Raw genomic sequence first — 16,676 nt, 5'->3', positions numbered from 1 at the left:
TGGGCAAACTCCAGCACCTCAATGTCATACTTGCAGTGAGGGCCCAAACCTGAACACAGCACTCCAGGTGAGGCCACGCCAATGCCAAGTACAGGAGGACAATCCCTGCCCTGCTCCTGCTGACCACACTATTGCTGATACAGGCAGGATGCCACTGGTCTTCTTGGCCACCTGGGCACACATCGGCTCATGTTCACCTGCCTGTTAACCAGCACCCCCAGATCCTTTTCTGCCAAGCAGCTTTCCAGCCACTCTTCCCAAAGCCTGTGGTGCTGCATGGGGTTGCTGTGAAGCAAGGACAGAACCCAGCACTGAGGTGCCATACATATGATCTGTTAGACTTAGAGACTACAGTTACTGGTTCATGTGCAAAGGAGTGACTGAAGGGGTACTGCCTACCAGGTGAATTACATATATGTCCTCAGGGATGGATGAGTTAGAAGATGGAGTTGAATTAACAGCTTGTTCTTGTTAAAATGGGTTATCCTCTTTCCTCTATCTCCATGGATCTCTTTTTTCTCCTTCATGGTTTTTTTTCAAGTTCTTGAGCTGCCATCCTTGGTGAAGTGATTCAGCTCATAAAACCTGCACAATGCTTTTTTCCTTGGATTGGTTTTCTGCTGCCTCAGTGAGTTTATTCAGCTTACTGTGCACTGAGGTGAGTGCCAGAGGTGCAGTGAGAGAAGCTGTGGCCATGGGAAGCTGACAGTGGAAGAGGTGGGAGAGAGGAGCTGCAGTGACAACAACTAGCTGTGGGATAATGATATAAAAGAAATTGTTGTAAGGACCTTATATAGCAAGGAAGAATAATTAGGATGAGTTTTTCAAGAATCCTTGAAATTCCAACTGAATCAATGGGGATACTAAAACTACCAGGCCTAGACAAGCACTAAACTTGGGACACCTTCTTTACAGGAACAATGTGATTGAAACCAACCAACCAAAACCAAAAGTATATTGTTTTGTCTGTGTTGAGTTTGAGCACTTGAAGTGTTATGAAAATACTTCTTGATAATAGGTTTATAAAACTTGAAGATGGTATCATTTATATTGTAACTATCTTATTGATCCAGACTATAAATAAGCTAAAAAAAAAAAGGTGAGTCAGTCTTAAATATTTTTTTAAAGGAAGGGAAACAGATCAATGGTAAATCTTCCATCCTGCCAGAAAAGCACTAACTATTCAGAAATGTGTAGGATATGATGCTTCTTTGGTGTATCCCTCGGCATTATTTTGTGGAAAAAAAAGGACAAATACCTCAATAGTTCGCACTCTAACAAGTCACAACAAATAAAATAACTTGCAGGACTATTTAGCCTTATCCTGGTAGTAGGGCTTTAAATACAGTGACTTGAAAGCAAAACAAACCAGTGCAATTCAAGATACTACACAGCCTAAAAAAGGAGATTAGGGGGAAACTCTAAGAGGAGATTACTCCAAACTACTTTTCCCATATTTTGCATATGCTTAGCAGTTTTGGAGATGGTTTGCATTGGAGACAAGACTCTGGACAAAAAGGATCATCAAGTGGTCTATTTTCCGTAAAAAAAAAAAAAAGGAAAAAAAAATCATTCTTTGGTTCGTCTTACTTTTCAGCAGACGATGTAACTGAGGTCCTGTCTTCCGAATATTTCCGCCTTCTACACTAGGCAATGCAACCCCATCCTAAGCATCCTAAACGCCGCCCGGGGCTGCCAACCGCAGCGCTCCGCGGACTTTCACAGCCACGCGCGCCGAGCTGCAGCCGTCAGCAGCTGCACGGGTGCGCAAGGGCACGGACCGGGCAGAGCCCAAGGCGTGCCCCGCCGCCGGGCTCACCGTCCCGCGGCCTCTCCGGCGAGGGGGTAGCCGAGGGCAGGTCGGAGGGCACGCGAGTGCCCGGCGACATCGCCCGACCCGGCGGCTGCGGCGGGCGCGCCTGCGCTGCGGCGCCCGGGGAGGCGGAGGCGGCCGAGGGGGACCCGGCGTTGGGTGACAGGCGGGGCGGGGGCGCAGGGCCCGGGCCGGCCGCCCCCGGCGCCGCACTCTCGGTGAGTAGCCCCGTCGCTTTTCTTGGCAGCGGCCGGGAGGAGAGCCCGGTGCCCCCCGCGGGCTCCGCCGCCCTGCCCGCTGGCCACCCTCTGGGGGCGGGGGAGATCCGCCGCCGGGCGCGGTTGCCCGGGTGCCGTTGCCTCCCCCGCCCACCCCTCGGCGGGGCCGCGGCGAGCAGGAGGCGGCGGGGAGACAAAAGCGGACAAAGGAGGCAAAAGGCGTGTTCCGCTGCCGGGGTAGGGATGTCTGGGCACCGCTCTGCACCCGCCGGTCCCGGGGGTACCCGAGCGAGCTGGGGCGGAGAGGTCGGCCCCGGGGTGCCGGGTCCCGGGGTGCCCGCCGCCGCCGCCGCTGCCCGGCTGCTGCTTTGTTCCCCTTCCCTCCGCCTGCCGCCGCTCTCCGGCCCGCCGAGTTGTAGCGGAGTATTTATTTCAGCGCATTTATTTTTAGGCTGGAAAATAAAAGGCTTGGCACGGCGACCTTTGGCTGTCGCATCCGGCGCCAAATAAAAGGGTCGCGCTCTGGCCGAGGCCGCCCCAGCTCTTATGTAAATCCATGTGCCGTCCCCAAGGACGCGCGGTCCCCGGGGCGCTGCCGTGATCCAGCCCCCGCGGGGACGGAGGCGCTCCCCGGAGCTCAGCGCAGACCGCGGGGTCGGGCGGGCAGAGGCCGGGGCGGCAGGGAGGGACGGGGCAGCTGGGGCCGGCGCCGCTGACCTCCTGTGCTTGCTCTCTGCCCGCAGATCGGCAGCAACCCCCCGGAGCTCCGTCACCGGCGTCGGCGGCGAGGAGAGAGGAGGATGCGGGCGGCGGAGCGGCCGGCGCTGCCCCGCGGCGGGCACGCTCTCCGCGGGGCCCCGGCGGGCGGCTGCTGAGCGCGGCGCCGCGGGCATGCGGCGAAGGGGAGCGGGAGCCGCCGGCAGCGCGGGCGCCCCGGCGGGCGGGCGGCCCCTCGAGCGAGACTGAGGGTGGATGGAGCCACAAAGGAGTTTGGCTGACACGTGCGGCGGGGCGGCCGGCGGCCGCGACTAGGGCCACCCCCCTCCCCTCCCTCCTCCCCTCCTCGCTATGCTGCGCTCTCGCCGGGCCCCTCAGCGCGCTCGACGCACGGCGGCGATGGAGCCGGCCGGGCTCCTCTGAGGCCGCCGCCGGACCCAGCATGGCTTCGGCGGGGACCCCGGAGCAGCGGCTCCCCGGGGCGGAGCGGCCGGCGGCGGCGGGGGGCCGGGCGGAGGCGCCGCGGTGCCGCAGTCTGCCCGCGCTCGGCTCCCCCCTGGCGGCCGGGGGGGGCGGCGGCGGCGGCGGCCCCGCCGCGGGACCGGCTCCCGAGGCCGAGCGGGGCCAGGGCGCCGCCGCCGCCGAGGCTGCCCGGCCCCCCGCCGCCGCCAGCGGCAGCGGGAGCTTCCCCTGGAAGACGGAGGGCGGCCAGCCGGCGGCGCCCGGCCGAGGGGTATCCCTGGGCCCCCCGCTGCTGCTGCCGCCGCCGCCGCCGCCGGCGCTGCTGCTGGCGGGCCCCCCGGGCAGAGCGTGCCTGCGGGCTGTGCTGGCGGACTCGCGCTTCTTCCTGGTGTGCATGTGCTTCCTGACCTTCATCCAGTCCCTCATGGTCTCCGGCTACCTGAGCAGCGTCATCACCACCATCGAGCGGAGATACAGCCTCAAGAGCTCGGAGTCGGGGCTGCTGGTCAGCTGCTTCGACATCGGGAGCCTGGTGGTGGTGGTCTTCATCAGCTACTTCGGGGGTCGCGGGCGGAGGCCGCTCTGGCTGGCCGTAGGGGGGCTTTTCATCGCCCTGGGCGCTGCGCTCTTCTCCTTACCTCACTTCATCTCTCCGCCGTACCAGATCCAGGAGCTGAACTCCTCCGTCACTAACGAGGGCTTGTGCGTGGCCGGCAATATCACTGCCAAAGAGCAGTGGGACACGTCGGCCTGCTTCAAGGACACCGGCGGAAATGACCACTCTCTCTATGTAGCTTTATTCATTTGTGCCCAAATCCTCATTGGCATGGGCTCGACACCCATCTATACCTTGGGACCAACCTACTTAGATGACAATGTCAAGAAAGAAAACGCCTCGCTTTACCTAGGTAAGGCAACTTTACCTGGGTACTTTGAGTGCTGAACCCCAGATCTCTCTGAGGGGCCAGTTACAGGTACTTCTGCCTTAGTTCTGCTGAACTTCTGTGCTAAGTTTTCCTTTTCAAATGACCTTTTGAAGTAACATTGCCATGCTTTCCTGTTTAAAATGTTTTGTAGCATGGTGAACAGTAGTAACAGGTGAAGCTAAGGCAGTGTGCCTGAAAGTAGTTGTACTCACACCCTCTTGCACGGGTAATAGAACAGCAGAGAAAGTTGTCTTCTCTAAAGCTTTTCAGCACTTTGTAGTAGCCGGTGGCTTTTTCAGAAAGCAGTGCTAAAATTTGCCATACCCTTTCAAGTTTCTTTTTGCTGACACAGCAGCTTTAGAATTCTAAATTCTGGTTGCTGTGCCTTTAGCCTAAGGTCTCATTTATTAATGTTAACGTTCAATAAGCACTTTGAGAGATTTTTGCTTTGTTTTACTTCTCCAGCATTCGTTTGAACTAGCAATGAATTTTGACTGTCATTGATGCATCATCTGGCATTTCCGAGTTAAAAACCCATTGATAACCCAGCATATAAAACCTTCGGGATTAAGTTTGGTTAGGGCAGCTCAAGGCTGCACAATGAAATGAGAGTCCAATCTGGCAGGCGTTTTTCAGCAGGTACAGACAAGTCTTCATAAATGTGGGAGGAAAGGGTATCTCAGCTGGGAACTGAACTTCGTTGGAGTTTGATCGTGATAGTTCGTGTAATGCGTAAGGAGATGAGCTGCTCCCTGACTTTGCTTTAGTGCCTTACATGCTTCTGCAAGAAATGAACCTCATGTACTCCTTCAAATTCTTTTCAAATACGGAGAGGCACTTAGGGGGCTGAGAGAGCTGTGAAGGGGTTTTGGATACTCAGATTACCATTTGCAGTTTAATCTTCTCTGGCTTTACAGTGGTGTTAGGAAAATAATTGCATGTAAAACACATATTAATGGAAATTACACGCTTGTGGAGTGTATGTGTGTAACTACTTTACTGAACAAAAGTAGTGATCCGGATCAGTGTTTTTATTCCTTTTGACCTGTTCTTTGGCAGTTTGACTGTTCCCTGAACCGTTTTAAGGCCGTGCACGGTCTGTGTGCAGTGTCTTGAAAAAGCCTGGGGCACTGCAGGTTTTTGGAAGGAGGGGGAGGCATTCGCTGCATTGCTAATCTGCATGATGAAGTATTTGACAGAGTGTTTTTTCCCTCTCTTCTCCCATCTGAGAAAGGTTAAGTGGTATGGAAATTAACATTAACCTAGCATCAACTTTATTGGCAGTATGAAAAACCAAAGCATCTTGTTACTGAGGTTACTAAATTGTAGTTTGGAACTTTGGCAAGTAGGTGATCACACACAGTTCCTCAAAAACGAAAAAAGGAAAGGAACTGGAAATGCTGTAGGTGAGGAATGAAGGGTGAAAGGTAAACGGTGAGAGAGGCGGAAATTTTTCTTCCAACAAAGGGAAAGGCAAGGTCAATGAGGGGAAATCCTCACTGTGCAGGAGAAATGCCTACCACTGATGTGCTTCTAGCACAGGAAATAGTAATGAAGTGACTCAGGTAACTTTAATTGCAACAAAGTTAACAAAGGTAAAAGGCACCAGCAGCTGGGTAGACTCCATGTGACCCTGTGCCCGCCAGGCACTGAAGGCAGCTTTGATCTATACTGGGAGCATCTTTGCAGAGTTGAAGTTCATTTTCAGTGATTCAGGAGAACAAAGATGAGTGCACCCAGCTACAGTGCACATGAAAAATTTATGCCTGTGATTTGACTGTTACCACAGGGAGAATTAAAATGAACTCAAAATATGTTTAAACATTGAATAAAATGTACCAGCACCTCCATTCAGTCTTGAAGCTACTCAGAGCTAGAGGCAATGCTGTCTGCTGTTGGAAATCTTGGTATTAGCTTTTTTAAATAGTGTGGAATTCTGAGGAAACTTTTAACTTGTTCACATTTAAATATTTGCCTCGCTTTAGATACAGGCCAGTGACTTTTTGAGGGACAGGAGTAAAATTCGAGTTTTTGCGGAAGAAAGAAAAAGAGCACTGTTTGGCACATTGATGTGAGCAAACATGTTTTTTGTCGGATCTTCTCAATGGTTTGGAATGTTGCACGTCCTTGAGGAGAGGGATTTTTGGGCAGCAGACAGCCCAGCCAGGTGCAGGGAGGGGATAGAAGTGGCCTGGGCATGGCTCTGCAGGCCTGTAGCACATCCTGTGTTACACAATGCCTGGCTCTCCAGGTGGTGTGATTCTGTTACTGGGGAAAACTATGCAAGTGATGTCAAAATGTAAAATGTATGTCTGTGTGTAGGCATGAGCTAACAAAAAGTCCTGGAGTGGGCTATGGCAGTTGAGGTTTTAAAAAGAGAAGAAAGCCCAGGGAAACAGATCCCAGTCACACAGATACCTGTGTTTGAGTGAGGACAGCTAATTCATAAAAAGAGTATCCTCTAACACAAAATGGAAGTAACATGTTTGTTCATAATCATGCTGGTATTGCATCCTATGTTTTTCTTCCAAAGGAAGATAAATATATATGTGTGCACCTGGTAAAAGGTTCACTGAGCTTCAGAACTGATGAGCTTTTTGACCCTGCAAGTGTGCCCACTAATAGTAGGTCAGTAGAGCCCCCCTCGAGTATCACTAATCCTGATTCTGCAAAAACTCACCTTATGTGGCTGTGGAAGCTATCTTATTTATTTTCCAAGTTAATCCAGCTCAGGGCTCGAGTGGCGATAGCATATCCTCTTAAGTGTAGGCATGCAAGCTCAATGTGGACAGCTGTTTTAACATTCCTGGCTGGAAGTCCTTCTCTCAAAAAACATATTTGATGCTTATACATAGTCTCTTGGCTGCCTATGCTTAAGTCCATCTGTCAGAATGGCACAGTGCCAGTTTACAAGGTGCTATGTCATTTTTAGTAGGACAAAGGTGCCAGGCAGGGATGTGTATTTGGGCTGCCCGCATAGCAGTGTGTGAGCTCTTCTGTGGGATGTTTCTTCCTTGTGAAGCAGTGTCACCTCCGGGTCCTCCCGCCCCTTAAACTTGACAATACTTTGATGCCCTGATGCTAACTTTGAGAAATGTGTGACATCAGGCTTGAAAACAAGTCGTGATTGTAACAGGTGCCTAGGAAATGTAAGAACCGGTTCCCTTAATCACAGATAATCCAAAAGGGAAGTTGCACACTGTGTAAAACTGGGCAGTCTCTAAGTGGTCTTTGTCTTCTCCAAAGTCCCTCCCTTCTGTGCTCAGCTGAACCGTGGCATGTCTGTTGTTCAGCTGCCCTGATGTGTGCAGGTTCTTCTAAGTTTTTATCCAATTAAATTAATTGCAGTTCAATTTGAAGTTGGACTTCCTGAGTCTTGTTTTGAACTTTTGATGGTGCTACTGCTACTTTTCAAATGCTAGCACTTAAAACATTGTGATTTTTCTAAACATTGTGGGGTTTTTTTGTAGGTATCCAACAGTTTGTCTTGAATGTGAGTTTGCCTTGTGATTATATCAGGGTTTTTAAAAGCAGTTCTTTAAAGTTAAGTGTGGCACTTAGAAGTTTTAGTAGCGGTGTTATAGTGCGTGAATAACTTCTAAATGTTTTTCTTCTTTTGCAAGTGGATATTGTTATAAAAAATGAATTTACCCTAAAAATTCACACATAGGGAGGCAGTATTAGGTTTTACAGAAATATTGCATTAATGAAAATATTCTAGCATTCAGGAACGGCTTTTACCAGAACCCTCCCAAAATGACTAATGAACAAATCGGTCTTTGTGCTAAGGATGTTTTATTTCAGTTGCTAGAATACTATAGGCTGGTTAGGATATGAAATGAGTAAAGTGTCTCTGTTTAATTTAATGCAGACTGTCCCTAGTTTTTGGAACAAACTGTAATTACAAAATGCAGAGATAAAGGTTTTATGAGATAATGGCTGAAAAATTGGATAAACCTGTGCAAATGGGCTTGGTACAGATAATGACTGAAAGCCAGGGAGGTAAAGTCATTTCATAACCTGGAAAAAAAGAAATATTTAGACAAGTTTCAAAAATATTTTGGACTCCTGCTTTGTTTTCATGAGGATTGTTTGTGGGTTGCTGTTTCTAGCATTAGGTAAACCATTTCACTGTGACTATTCTGTCTGGAAAACACCTCCTTACCAGTCGGATGTTCTATGTACATCTCATGTCTTCATTACAGGCTTCCCCAAAGTCTTTATATATCTATATATATATATATATGTATGTATGATGATCGCATTTATTGTATTTCTAGTTAAATTTACCCCTCTATCTACATCCCCCTTGAAAGGAGAGGGCAGGAGGGGTAGCTTCACATCAGAAGCCCACCAGCTCTGCCTGCTGGGTCCCAGGGCATAGCCGAGCTGCCAAACAAGCTACATCTCTGTAATGTGCCATTGCTTGGTGCTGGCACAGGAAGCACTAGATTTTTGTGCCACTTTGATCCATTTTGGTCTGGCTGCTTCTGGGATTATGGATGTCCCTGAGACACAGGAACTGGCGCCCACTGAGGGCATCAGGTCCTTTATGTGGGTGCTACAAGGTCATTGAGGTTTTCTGAGACAGTATCAACTTTCTTGCTGAGCAGAAGGGACCATCTGGAAGCAGGGAAACAGCTGACCAGCATTTAATTTTCTTCTCACCATTCAGCATATGACCACTTTTGGTTTACTTTTGGAATATGATTCCTGCTTCCTGATATCCAAAAAAACTAGGTTCCTGCAGGGTTTTTTCAGCATTGATCCCTATAGTTGGTAAACCCTACAGAAAGAGTACATTTATTTTTACCGCATGCCTGTGAGGAGACAGATTTTTTGAATCCAAAATTGTGGCAAAAGGGGGTGTTTACCAGTAATTTTTATTGCTTGCTCTGTTTTCCATGTAAAGGGGAAGCGTGCTGAGCTTATTTCTCAAATACATGATTTTACTTTATCTGAGAGAAGGCCACATCTTGTTTTATGCAGAGGCCAGCACTAAGACTTGAGCCATCAGCAGTGTTTTTGTACAGAGCTGGGGTGCATCAGGCACAGCCGGGCAAGGGAGGGGATTGTCCCCTTCTGCTCTGCACTGGGACGGCCTCACCTTGAACACTATGTGCAGGGTTGGGTACCACAGTATAAAAAAAGACATTTAACTATTAGAGAGCATCCAAAGGAGGGCAGTGAAAATGGTGAAGGGCCTTGATGATAAGCCCTGTAAGGAGCAGCTGAGGTCACTGTGTCTGTTAAGCCTGGAGGAGAGGAGGCAGAGGGGAGACATCATTGCAGTGTGCAACTTTTTTGTGAGGGCCAGAGGAGGGGCAGACACTGATCTCTTCTCTGTGGTGGCCTGTGACAGGACCTGAGGGAATGGCCTAATGTCGTGTCAGGGGAGGTTTAGGTTGGATATTAAAAAGAAAGGCTCTTCACCCAGAAGTTGGGCACTGGAACAGGCTCCCCAGGTCACCACCCTAGCCTGACAGAGTTCAGGAAGTGTTTGGACAGTGCTGTCAGGTACATGGTGTGACTCTTGGGGATGGTCCTGTGCAGGGCTACAGGTTAGACTTGGTGACCCTTGTGGGTCCCTTCCAACCCAGCATATCCCGTGATTCCATGAAATGTGTGTGTGAAACACACACTTATTTTGTTTGCACACTCAGCTGGGCAGCACCAGCAGAAGGCTGAGCTTGCTGTGCTCTTGGCTTGGGGTAGGGAGCATCTTGGGATGCAGGTGAAGTGACTGCATCTCTGTTTGTGCTTATGGACTATACTGCTTTCTCCCACAGATGGTTTAACACTCAAAGGGTGCAGTATTGTGCTTCTCTGGCACTCTGTAGAATCCCTTTTTTTTGTTAAAATGCTGATCAGGCAGCTGGCACAGTTCCTGCACAGTTCCCAATAATTACTTACAGTAGCACTATGCAGTTTTATTGTCCTTTGAGGAAATAGAAAGATAGGTTTTACTTTTCTTCTTCATTTTAGTTTCCTACTCTGTAGGTGGACCAATACATTTTTTATAGTGTAATCCTAGATATCATTTACTTAAGCATTTAGTGAAGCTGGTTTTTTTTGTCTGTTTTTAAGCAGTGTGTACATACAGTGAGTTCAGTGAAGAGTGGGGGGCAGCCTTTGCTCTGAAGTTTTCTGCCTGCAGGATTTAATGTCGTGAGTGATACATTGCTTTACTTGCTCTGCCAGTGTTGTGTCTGTTAGGGATGCTTTCTGCATCTCTCAGTTGTGTCCTTGCCATGAGCTATGGCATTGTTCACAAGCAGCTGTATTGACAAAGAAAGCATCACTTCCAGTAACTGGCAAAATGCACTTTGTCCTCCTGAGGAGCAAGAAGAGACTTAGACACATACTTCCCTGATTGTCTCCTTCTCTTTGTATTAAAGGACAAAAACTGAGTTGGATCCAGGGTTCTGAAACTCACTGAATTCCCAGACCCAGTTGTTTTCCTTGCTTAGCATTTGTCAGAATGGTTAGCATTTTGTTTCTGAGGTTGACAGTGCCCTTTTCACCCTCTTGAGCTTGGGAATAGTGTTTTCTTGGAGAGCGGCTCCCTTCTCTGTAAAGCTCTGCTGCAGGGCTGGTTTGTGCAGACGAGTGTCTCCACCTGCCGTGGTCCTGGAGCAGCTTGGAAACCTAGACATGAAAGTAGCCTTTAAGTAACAGCTTGTTTGTAGCTTTTGCCAGGAACTAAAGGCTTGGGATGTAGTGTCTGATTACCTGGGGGCTGGAAACTTTAGCTGCCTGCTGGATACCCCGACTGTGTTCTAAAGGGTCACTGTAACTGCTCCTGTTGCAGGTGGATTAGAGATGCTTTGTGTTTCATCCATTTCCCATTAACTTTCATTCAGTGGCTGCCTCACCTGGGAGGACTTAATTGCTGTGAAAGTGCTTATGCAGTCAAGAGGAGAGGAGACTGGATTTCTCTGTACTGTCATTCAAAGACACATGGGTTTCTGTATTAGTTGTGCAGAAAATACAGGCAATTTTATAAATAGTCTCAGCCTTCTGTTTGGTCCTGAAGGCCAGCATATAAAAATTCCGATTTTTAAAGTAGATGAATGGAATTTATCCATGGTTTTTAAAAGAATAGAAAACTTAGCTCAGTCATATTAAACTTTCATGCTCTTGTTTTAATCCTATGAAATCTTTTTTACTCTGATAGCACTTTTATAACCCTTGTTTCTTGTGAAGAATGAACTCAGTTTTCCTTTTTGTTGTTTTTACATGCCTTTACTAGTTACTTTGAAAACAGTTGAGAAGCCACCATGCACAAATGGCACATATTTCAGCTGGTTTCCTCTGGCAGTTTTTGCCACTCTTGACTGAAAGGTCAGAGTAAGCACTAGTTCTGTTTTACCTGCTGATGTGTGGGGCAGTGCCACATGGACTCTGAGGGCAGGGCAAGCTGGTCACCTGTCTTCCTGTGAATTGTCACCAGAGCTGTCAGAATTTCAGCTCCCAAGTCCAAGGGTGTCTCTGCAACCCCCTGAGCAGCTACAGGGATGCCGGGACTTACTAGGGCTGTAATCAGAAAACTCTGAACTAGTGCAGTTGGATCAGGGAGCAAACTGTTGGTTTTGTGATTCCTGGTGTCCATGCTTTTATTCAAGCACCTTGATCCTTTTACCTCAACTCAGTTGGACAATCTGGGCACATAGGCTGGAGTGAGCAAACTTGTGACAGCAGATAGCTCTGCAGTGGACATCCAGGCTGATTTCACCCGAGTCAGCCAAATCTATACGTCAACTCCTTCCAAGTGCCCAGAAAAAAATAGGACATTTCCTGTGATGGGAACAAATATATCGGTGCTCCGCAGCATGGAGATGTATGGGCTCTGTCCTGCTCTTCTGCTGAACAGTTTGGGCATCTGTTGTGCTGTCACAAGGCCAGAAATTTAGACACTGCCGGTATTAACGAGAGAGCTAAAGAACTTGGGGCTTTTAACTGCTCTTCTTTTCTGCCACAAGGAATTTGTTCTTACCTGAGAAATCAGAAAGTGCAGACAGAAATTCCAGTGTTATTTTATGCTGCCATTAGACCTGATAATCTAATCAGAAAATATTAACTCTCATGTAAGTAAACAGCTCACTTGGCAGCAAAGACAAATTACACCAGTGAAAAACATCATGCTCTGGTATGAATTACATTTTGTGGTGAGTTTGAGGGAGATGAAATCAGAAAAAAACCCCATGTATATTTTGCTTTGTAATTTGAACAAGCAGGTAGATGAATTGTGTCATGTGAAGTGCTTGCTAAGGAGTGCTGCATGTCCACTAAGTGTATGCTCCTGTGCTGTACATCTTTGATTCTCTTTCCCCATTTTCTTTTCAGCAGCTTGCTTCCTTTTCATTAGCTTGCCAGGATATTTTTTTTAGTGCTTCCACTTCTTTCCTTGCTTATATTGACATTAACACTTTACTTACACTGCAGCATGCACAGTAGGACCTCCATCTGGTGGTTGCCCTCTGCACCTTTTATCTTTGATGTTTACTGGATTAGAATGAAATCCTCGAGAGTGTCTCAGCAGTGATTTTCTTAAAATCCAGCTGCTCTGAAATCAACTACCAGCTCTTCAGTTTTTTGAATTTAGCAAGCTTTTGTAAATTAGTGACACCTTTCCATATTTACCTGTTTCCAGTCAACTTCTTTGAAGTGACAAAAATAAAATCCTGGCAGGTTTCCCCTGTGATTGTACCCTTTCCTTTCTGTATTAATTAAGCTGTCCTCTAGAGTCAAGAGTATTTCAGATAATGCATATATTAGCTGAGTGTATCTTCTGATACCTTGTGATTAGCTATTTTATACTTCAGTTGTAGTTTACTCCAATGTTTGTCCTGGATTTCTTCACAACTGTTGACTTCGGGTGTCATGTAGGCACTGAAAGGTGCTGGTGTGCTTCTGAAGTCAAGTGCTTTCAATCACACCTTGGTTCCTGCTTCTCCTTTTTTCATTCTCTGATTAGATTAAAATCTGAATACCCGACCTCCCCAGAAGTCCTTTCAAGTAATGCATTTTTGTGGATAATCCAGAGTAGACAGGAAAATAATTGTGAGCTCTGCTGTGGTGGCTGCTAACCTGTGATTACTTCACCAGAATGAGTCCAGCAAGCCTCATTTGCATCTACAAATATCTAAAGGAAATACTCTGGAAGATGTTATCTCACATTGCTGTGTGTTAAGCTCTCCCTGTACTTGAAGAGATGCTTGCTGTATCAGCTAAGCTGTTAACTCAGTAGATTTTGCTTTGTAAAACATCTGAAAACACTATCTTTTCCATCAGAGTTCTAAAGGAATCAGCTCATAGGCTCAGAGGTCAAACCCATGTGAAATTCATGAGCAGAATAACCTGTGGATGCTGGTTAGGTGGGAACTGTCAGCTGAAAAAGCCCCAGGAAAAGTGAAGAGGAATTTTAAGTGTCAGCAGTACGGGACTGTCAGTGCCACTTCTGTGTGTTCCAAGGCAGTGAGGGGCAAAGCCAGAATGGACTCTGGTCAGGAGGCAGCTGCCAGGGACAGTACCTGGAGCCCATGAGAAGGGCTGAAGATGCTGCTCTAAGAGTCTGTGCAGTACAGGAAAGTCCCTAACAAGGCTAGGGAGTTTTGTCAATGCAGAGAGCAGAGAAGCTTTGCTTCTGCCGTGCTTCCTCACAAAACAGCATTTTCCACTTTTGCCCAAAGTGCTTCTCCATGCCGTTCACTGGTACCTGCCATTTCAGTAGCTGGAGTCTAAAAAACTAGTAGCAAAATAGTTTTTGATCTTGTGATTTTTTAATCTAAATTTATGATTCATCCCAGTGAGGGAGAAAGAGATTTAATGAGGAGGTAAACCTAGAGTGCAAATAGCTTCAGTAATAATCGTCCTTTAAAAAAAGTAAAAAATTCGTTACATAGTAATACAGTCTGTAATTGTTGTATATATGATGGGCAGTGCATATCAACTTGATTTAATACAGCTGTCTAGTGACAGAAATAGTGAAGGTATCTCTAGTCACAGGAGAAAATAGCACATGAGCTTTTTGAGTCTGCAGTATAGTAGTGCTGATGCACATCCATGTAGGCATTTATCTGGTAAGTTATATGATTGGCCTAAAATAAGAGTTTAAAAAACCTGTTTCTTCTGCTAATAGCATGACCTAGGGAAATAATTGGGATTGTTGGGTTATCTGAAACAAATAACTGTTAGTTTCTTACCACACCTGCATTGTGTTACTGGAGGAATATTAGTCCTGTTACACAGTGGGAGTAAAAAGATTCTGAACTCGGCACTACAGTGTTGTAATAAAATGCCATACTGTAAATAATTTTTCAAAGGTGTAGCTGAGGACTGAATTGATGTTTGAAGGAAGAGCTGTACTCTAAATTATAGGTCCTAAGTAGCTATGGATGTATAGAAGGTCTGTATAGTCCTTGACCTCAGTGACCGAAGAGTCTAATGAAATTGTGCTTATAATGTCAAGGATAGAGCTGGCTGGTGTGAACTTCTTTGACTGCAGAAGCAAAGTAGGCATTAGTATCCATGCATTTACTCCTATCCATGGCTTCTCCAGAACCTCTGGGAGGAGGCAGATGAGCACTTCTCAGAGTGCCTTCTGCATTTAGGAGTACCTCTGTGACTCAGCCTATGGAGAAGTATAAAAAAAGACCTTTCCTCATTAGCTTCTGCTTCTTGTCTTGATGTTTGTTAGCAATTGATTTTTTTGCTTAGATGGAGTCATTTATTGTCCTTACTGAGTTTATGGTTAATTGCACTAGCTTTGGACACTCAGAAGCAAGTAGTACACCGTCAACAAATCGGATGCATATGGCCTTGAAAAGTAAAATAAAGAGTGGTTAAGGCTACTGCCCCCATGCATTTGTGATAATTAAAAGATCACCCTTCCATGAGAAGTGAGGTAAAACTGATGGATTAATATTGGCCAGGCCAGCTAATGAGAAAGAACTTGAAAAGAGCTTTTAAGCCTGGTGAGTCAGAAGCCTTGGGTACATATATGCCTTCTCATCTTCACTAAGGATAAGAGATTCAATTAACCAGAGAAAAACGGAGGAATGTATGAACTATCATAATTTTAAGAGTTCCTGCACTGTCATTAGAGCAGCTCTTTTCTTTAACTAATAATAAATGTTAAGGATTTGGATAAGGTGAAAGAGAGCTGTGTATCGTCAGATAGATCTATAATTAACATCCTTTCATGCTTATTCCCCTCTTCATCCTCCCCTGCATCCCCACACTCCAAATTTAAATCCTACAGAAAGAAGAGCTTACCATGGATCTGATGCAGTGCCATGCTTTTGAGAGAACTCCATGTTTTTATTCTCAGATGTATATTGTGTGTTTATAATTACCTTGAGTGTTATGGAGGAAGGGATCTATCACGTTACAGTTTCAGGATATGTAAGGAACAGCATCTCATGGTTTGCCTAAGTTGGCATACTGAAATCTTTTCCTACCTGCTGGTCCCAGGTGACCCTGTTTTCTAGGAAGAGGAGATGTATCTGGTAGACACAGTGAGAGGACTGATGAGTGGTTGTGGTAGAAGAGTTTAGTAGCATAGGGTTTTTATGTTAGCAGGTAGGCATCCTACACTATGAGCCAGATGGTTTTTGTTTGGATTGTACCTGACCAGAAAAAATGGTGCAGTGTATTAGGAATGTAGTACATTTCCCTTGTCTAGTTTAATAGGATACTCAGATCAATTATTTTGTGGTCTGAGCATTAGGATTTTTCCAAAATACTGTGGGGCTCAGCAACTCTTCTAGTGCTGGATTTGTCCCAGTTTTCATGGCCTTTTTGGAGATATTATAAGAATTAGTAGTATAGCTTTAGAAAAGAAGAGTTAATGCAACCTTTGTGACTGTGTCAGAGAGTTGCTGGATGCTCTTAGAACTGCTGTCTGCTGCTTTTCTATTGAATCAGGATAGAGAGTGTGAGGAGCAACATGGGTTATTTTTATGTGCAGGGAGCTGAAGAATGATACAAGAATTCTGCCCTTAATTTAGTCTGTGTTGCACTCCTGTTGAAGACATTGACTTTTTTGCTTTTTCCCCTTAATTTTCTTGAGTAACAAAATGGTATGGAGCTTAGGGAACTGACAGCTGGTGGTTTTCTGATGTGGAAGATTTGACTTGAAGAATATGTGTGGGTGTGATACAACCCCTTGGTGATGTGCTGTATACTCTTGTTATACATCGTGCCAAAATAGACAGTAATCCTCTTATGTGGGATTGTCAAGTAAGTAATAATAGAGCACAAGTCAGTACCATCAGTTCTGAGATTTTTTTAAAATAAACATAATTGTTATTCATATCTCCTAGAGTCTTTAGTACTATTTAATCTTTGTGTTAAGTAAGTCTTTCTTCTAAGTCCTGCAAATGTTATATTTTGCAATAGTGATGTCAGCTGCTACCAAGACTTTCCTATTCATCTTTCTAATTGATACTCTTGCTTAAAAAGGCCACGGAGATTTTGAGTTTTATAATTCAACTAATTTCCTAATATGAACACTTCTAGTGAAGAAAAATCTGAAGA

General features: G+C 46.2%; 1 protein-coding gene across 1 annotated transcript in view; it reads left to right on the top strand.

Moving 5' to 3' along the window:
* The first annotated feature begins 3,190 nt into the window (after window positions 1-3,190).
* The window catches only part of SLCO5A1 (solute carrier organic anion transporter family member 5A1), a 72,066-nt gene continuing 58,580 nt past the window's right edge, over window positions 3,191-16,676 (top strand). Inside the window, exon 1 of the mRNA XM_033061200.1 lies at window positions 3,191-4,118. Coding sequence (XP_032917091.1) covers window positions 3,191-4,118 — 928 coding nt within the window. The remainder of the gene's footprint in view (window positions 4,119-16,676) is intronic.

Source organism: Catharus ustulatus, chromosome 1, assembly GCF_009819885.2.
Source record: "Catharus ustulatus isolate bCatUst1 chromosome 1, bCatUst1.pri.v2, whole genome shotgun sequence".
Lineage (NCBI taxonomy): Eukaryota > Metazoa > Chordata > Aves > Passeriformes > Turdidae > Catharus > Catharus ustulatus.
The sequence above is the reverse complement of the archived record's forward strand: the minus strand, read 5'-3'. Positions and strand labels throughout refer to the sequence as shown.